The sequence below is a fragment of the Raphanus sativus genome, chromosome 7 (genome assembly GCF_000801105.2).
Source record: "Raphanus sativus cultivar WK10039 chromosome 7, ASM80110v3, whole genome shotgun sequence".
Taxonomy (NCBI): Eukaryota; Viridiplantae; Streptophyta; class Magnoliopsida; order Brassicales; family Brassicaceae; genus Raphanus; species Raphanus sativus.
The window spans coordinates 22,234,175-22,240,180 of record NC_079517.1 but is presented as its reverse complement, the minus strand read 5'-3'; the positions used below and the strand labels follow the sequence as shown (position 1 = coordinate 22,240,180).

General features: G+C 34.3%; 1 protein-coding gene across 1 annotated transcript; it reads right to left on the bottom strand.

The window, feature by feature from the left end:
- Positions 1-1,471: 1,471 nt before the first annotated feature.
- LOC108850579 (uncharacterized) lies at positions 1,472-3,064 on the bottom strand. The gene has a single exon (XM_018624089.1). It carries the CDS (start codon positions 3,062-3,064, stop codon positions 1,472-1,474), a length of 1,593 nt encoding a protein of 530 aa, XP_018479591.1.
- Positions 3,065-6,006: the final 2,942 nt, after the last annotated feature.

Sequence of the window (6,006 nt, the reverse complement as noted above, 5' to 3'; positions counted from 1 at the left end):
GAATAGCTTTATAAACCTGATCACTGACGGACCCACAGTCTCCCAGCATCGTTGATAAAACACTGGTTGAAAGCCATCAGGTCCTGGCGCTTTAAAACTACCCATCTTCCTAACAGCTATCTCCACCTCCTCTGCAGTGAAAGGTCTGTTTAAAGCAACGTAGTCCTGGTTTGTCAAGCTCACAAAACCTCTCAGTGGCAAGTTCTGTGTATCGGTCTCCACATTCTCCAAGGAGTATAAAGTCTTGAAGTAATTTACTGCAATTGCCTCCAGCTCCTTTGCATTCGATATCCATTGATTCGCATCGTTTTTCAGCATATCCACTCGATTCCTTCTCCTCCTGATGATTGTAGACATGTGAAAGAACTTAGTATTTCTATCACCGTAAACAACCCATTTCTCCCGCGATTTCTGAAACCAAATTACTTCCTCTTGTTCCAGCACTACTTCAAACTCTTTGAGAAGCTCACCCTCTCTCTCCAACAACTCATCACTAAGATCTGTCTCGATTCTCTCCTGTATCGATTTAATCTCCATAGCTAGATTCTCTTTTCTTTGTTGAACATTCCCAAAAACTTCTTTATTCCACTTTTTGAGTTTTACTCCCAGCCTCGCGAGAGCTTCTCTGGTATCAATATCTCGGTCCCAAGAAGCTGCCAATAAATCTTGGAACTCGCTGTGCTGTAACCATGCCGCTTCGAAACGAAACGGGCGTCGGCAGGCGTTCCCTGGAACCTCTGGTGTAAGCTGTAAATAAAGAGTCCGAGGCCAAAAAAGGCAGATGTGTTACTCTTGCCTCCTGCCATTTGAGTCGCGAGTGGGCGCAACATAGTACTCTGTCTAACCGCTTAGCCACAAAAGTACTCGCTGATCTCCCTCTCTTCCAAGTAAACTGATTCCCACTGAATCCCATATCTACGAGTGACATATCATTTATCGAATTACCAAAGGTTAAAGAATCTTCAGACAGTCTTCCATTTCCTCCACTTCTCTCATCCAATCTGACAATTGTATTAAAATCACCACCAATGATCACCGGACCATCGGCATTACTGATTACTTCCTTCAACTCTTCCCATAATCCACTCCGACGGCCTGGAGATGGAGCAGCATACACTACAATCAAGTTGATCACTTCTGTTCCACTTCCTACTTTAGCATAGATGAACTGCTCTGAAGACTTTACGACCTCCAGCTCTCCTATTTCCGATCTCCATAGTAGCCACAGACCACCACTTTGACCACACGCATCTACTCGGAACGAGTTTTCAAAACCCAGCCCCTGGCAAATTCTACCCGCTGCTGCTCCACCAGCATGCGTTTCAAACACGGCTAGAATGTCGGTTTTGAATCTCTTCATCAGGTATCGAATCGATCGGCGAAACTGAGGTTTATTTGCCCCCCGGCAATTCCAAAGAATGCACTTCATCAGAAATTGACTATCAACTAACAGAATCACCGGGGCAAATCGTTATGCCTCCACACCCTTCGAGCTTTCTTCCTCCCCAAGCTCCGCTCCATCTTTCCTCAGGTTCTCTATCACCTCCATTTGCACCGGTATGAGGCTCCCTTCACTACCGTGCACTGGATCTTTCTCGCTTCCATCTCCTCCTCCCTCTCCGGTGAAGACCCCTCCTCGCCTTCCGATACTCTCCCTCTCCACTCTCAATCTCTTCCCACTTAGCGATAAGTTAACCTCGCCTTTCGCTGGGCCATATGTTAGGCCACGCGTAGGCCCAACAGATTTTGGTTTCGGCCTTGTGAAATTTGGGCTTTTCAGATTAGTCTTCTTTTCCTTAAGGCCCATACGAGTTGATGTCTGATCTCCTTTGACCCTAGTTGCAGCAAACGCCATCACCTTCCCAAGCCCATTGCTTCCACTTCCAACATTTGGATCAACGGTATTCTCATTTTCTTTATTCTCGTCCTCTTTCTCAGTATCATCTTGTAGCTCTACCATCTCCCCACTTTCAGTTAAGCTACCAAACCTATTGGAGACTTTGATTTTCTCCACCACACTATTACTCTGTACTTCCTTATGTATATTTCCCGCCACAGCTCTCCCCTCGTTACTTCGCATAAGATCCTCTGATCTTCTCTGTTGGTCAGTTTTCTTCCTCGCATGTCTCACTTGCGTGAACCCTGTTTCCTTTCCTCTAGCTTCAGTACTCACATGGTTCGTGATCTCTTGAGCAGGCACGACAACCATAGTCCCCTCTACATCATTTTTTGGACATGTATGTACTAGGTGTCCATACATTCCACACTTCGAACATATAGAAGAAATTCCTTCGTATGAAACGAAGTATCTCTCGCCATTAATCAGCACTGACCCCTTTAATGGTTTATTAAGATTCACCTCCACACAAACTCTAGCGAATCTAGCTCTTTCCAGCTTCAACGTTGTCATATCAACTCTGATCGGTCTTCCTAGCCCCCTAGCAATCCCCATCAATATCGTCTTGTGGTAAAAGTTCACAGGAATATGGGAGATACGAACCCACACCGGCATCGTATCTATCTCATCCTTCAGTGGATCAAACTCCGGAGTCCATGCTTGTACCATAAGATAGCTTCCAAACGCCCTCCATGGGCCACCCGATAGTGCAGCCATATACTCCTCCTCCTTCTCAAAACGTACCATAAAGAAGTGCCTAGGTAGATCCATAACGTGCATCGATCCTTTAGGTTTCCATAATTCCTCCAGTCTTCGAGTTAGACTTAGGATAGGTATGTTTCTTCCCAAAACCCTAACAATCATGCAACTCTTCCACAAGTTATTCATAGCCGTCAACACCTCCTCTCCTATCGTAATCTCTGGTTCTCCATCCTCACCATTCGGAAACTCCAACCTCAGCCTCGACTTCACAAACTCCTCATCAACCACTTCCTCCGGTACTGGCATCCCTCCCTCGTTACACCCAACAACCTTGCTTACCCATGACCCCGGAGCATCCGGTGGATAACCCGGCGGTCTCTCCTTCCCTCCAATGTCCTCCATGGTCGCATCTCGCGCTTCCTCCCCCACAACCCTAAAATCGCCTCCCAAAACCCTAGCCGTCATATTTTTTCGTCGACAATAATGGTTTTATACCAAAGAGACAACAACTTAGTTTTTTTGTTATCTTTTGGCATTTTTTCCTTTTTTTTTGTCTAAAAGAGATAACGCCACTAAAACTCATATATTTTCAAAATGAAACGAAAACATAAACTTCTATGTGAGCTATCTTAATCTCAAACTTTAAAATTGGGAAAATCGCATAAAAAACCTTCGAAGTGTCACTTACTAGCACTTTAAACCTTGAAGTTTTTTCACTAACACTTTTAACTTTCAAAGTGACATTTGTATCAAAAAATTGACCGGTTGAGCAGGTAATTTTTCAAAAATAATTATTTAATTAATAAAATAAAAAAATAAAAAATCCAAAAATAAATAAAAATCGAAAATTTTAATAAAATTTAGAAAAATAAAATAAATAAAAAAATCAAATTAAAATTTTAGAAAATTTAATAAATATTTTAAAATTAAATAATTTTCTAAAATATTAATAAAAAAGAAAGTTAAAAATAAAGAAGATTAAATTTAAATAGAAAAGAACTAAATAAAAACTTCACAAATTTTTGAAAAAATGGAAAATAGAAAATTCAAAATTCAAAATTCAAGTGAAGATGATGTTTTCTCACATAACCATTGACAATGACGATAATTGTTATATCTCCAATGATAGTTTCTAAAATCATCATTGAAAATGACAAAAAAAAAAATTCAAACTTTTGAATTTTCAATTTTTTTTTGAAATATACGAAGTTTTTATTTTTCTGTTTTTAATTTGATCTCATTTATGTTTGAATTTTAATTTTCTAAATATTAATTAAATTTCTGATTTTTTTCTAATTTTCTGATTTTTATTTAATTTATGAGTTTTTATTAAATTTTACGATTTTGAAATTGTTATTGCCCACGATGATATGATATATTGTTTGAAAAAATATTTTAATTAAAACAACTATTTTGAATTTTCTATTTTTTTTAAATTGAACTTTTTATTTAGTTCTCCTCTATTTAACTTTAATTTTATTTATTATTAAAAGTTTAGTTATTTTTATTTTGTTAAAATTATTTAATTTTCTAAAATTTTAATTTGATTTTTTTTTATTTTTTTATTTTGTAAATTTTATTAAAAGATTCGATTTTAATTTATTTTTTGGATTTTTTATTTATTTATTTTGTTTCTTTTATTAATTAAATAATTATTTTTGAAAAATTACCTGCTGAACCGGTCAACTTTTTGTTTTGGAAGTTTTTTATGATACAAATGTCACTTTGAAGGTTAAAAGTGCTAGTGAAAGACCTTCAAGATTTAAAGTGCTAGTATGTGACACTTTGAGGGTTTTTTATGAGATTTTCCCCTTTAAAATTTGTTCATCTTAAACGTTGATTTTTGTTGACCATGCGTTTCAGATACAAGAATTGTCAACCGTTACATTGATTCAAGTGTTGATTTTTACGTATTTAAAATGACTTTCTCAACACAACATAAAACAAAAATTAAAGGGAAGAAATTTTAAAAGTTAAAACTAAAATGGCTTAAATAGAAATTGAATATTATTTCGATTTATATGTAAGTTGAGATTTTTGGCAATTGTATTAGGCCTATATGCATTTTACCCAGTCCCAAAAATCTGAATCGGAATCGACCCAAAAATATCTGTTCCGAAACCGAACAAAAAATTTACAAATATCTTGTTGGATCTAAAATTCCTCTACCTAAAAGAACCAGAACCTAAAAGAACCAATGCAAATAAATCTGAAACCGTAAAAAAGCGACCAGAATATATGTGATAAAAACCGACTCATACCTGATCTAAATACATGAATATTTATCTAAGAGTATGACTACATGTGTGTTTATGGCTTACATTTTAATTTATGATTTATTTGTAATATCTCTTTTTTTACAATCTTCATCATTAATTTTGTAATAGTTTCAAATAATAAGAAACTTTAAATATCAAATTTAGAGTTTAAAATATTTAATTTCAGTTACTAATAGTTTGTCTTTCTTATTTTACAGAATTATAGATAATTATAACGGATTTCAACTAAATTTTGATGAGATTCAAGTACTTTAGTTTGTTTGGATTCTAAATATCCAAACAGTCGGACTGTTTACATACCTGAAAATTACAAATATTTTACATAGATATTAATTGTAGTTCAAGACCGACCGAAACCGGAAAAACCGACTTAAATCTGAACCAATTTTTTTAAATCCATAATATTAAAGGAGGATCCTATTTTAAAAATTTAGGATTCTGCCCTCGGGTTTTTATCATATTTACAAGATAATACCACATTTTAATTACAACATATGGAAAACTATATATATGGCATGTCGATTATTCTTTAAAATTTTAGCTAATCCTAGAATTATTAATTTTGACAACAATCATTATCATTTAAAAAGATTTTGGAAAATATAAATATAGTTAAAAAGATTTTCCAAATTATGGTCACCGAGTCTCATCATTAAAAAAACAATATTAAAAATAGTCAGTATATTTTAACTTTTAAAATCCCTATATAATTCAGACTCCAAGGTATTTCCTAAAAATAATAACAATATAAATACTAAAATAGCTAAACGTGTTTTCCTATCTATATTATTAAAGTTGAAGTACCAATATGAATTAAAACTTGAAATAACCTTTTAATTACATCTAATGTCTTTTTTCACTCATAAATATAATTAGTTTTAATAAATGAATTTACAAAAACATGATACATATGAGTTTATTTATAAATCGTAGGTATTACATTAAATTACCTAATATTTAGCTAATTAAAAAGATTTTAATCTTTCAATTATTTAATACTTAACAAAAATTATTTTACAAATAACATACATACACACACACACACACATATATATATATATATATATATATATATATAATACAATCATATCTATGCCAAAAAAAAATATACAATCATATCTAATTTTA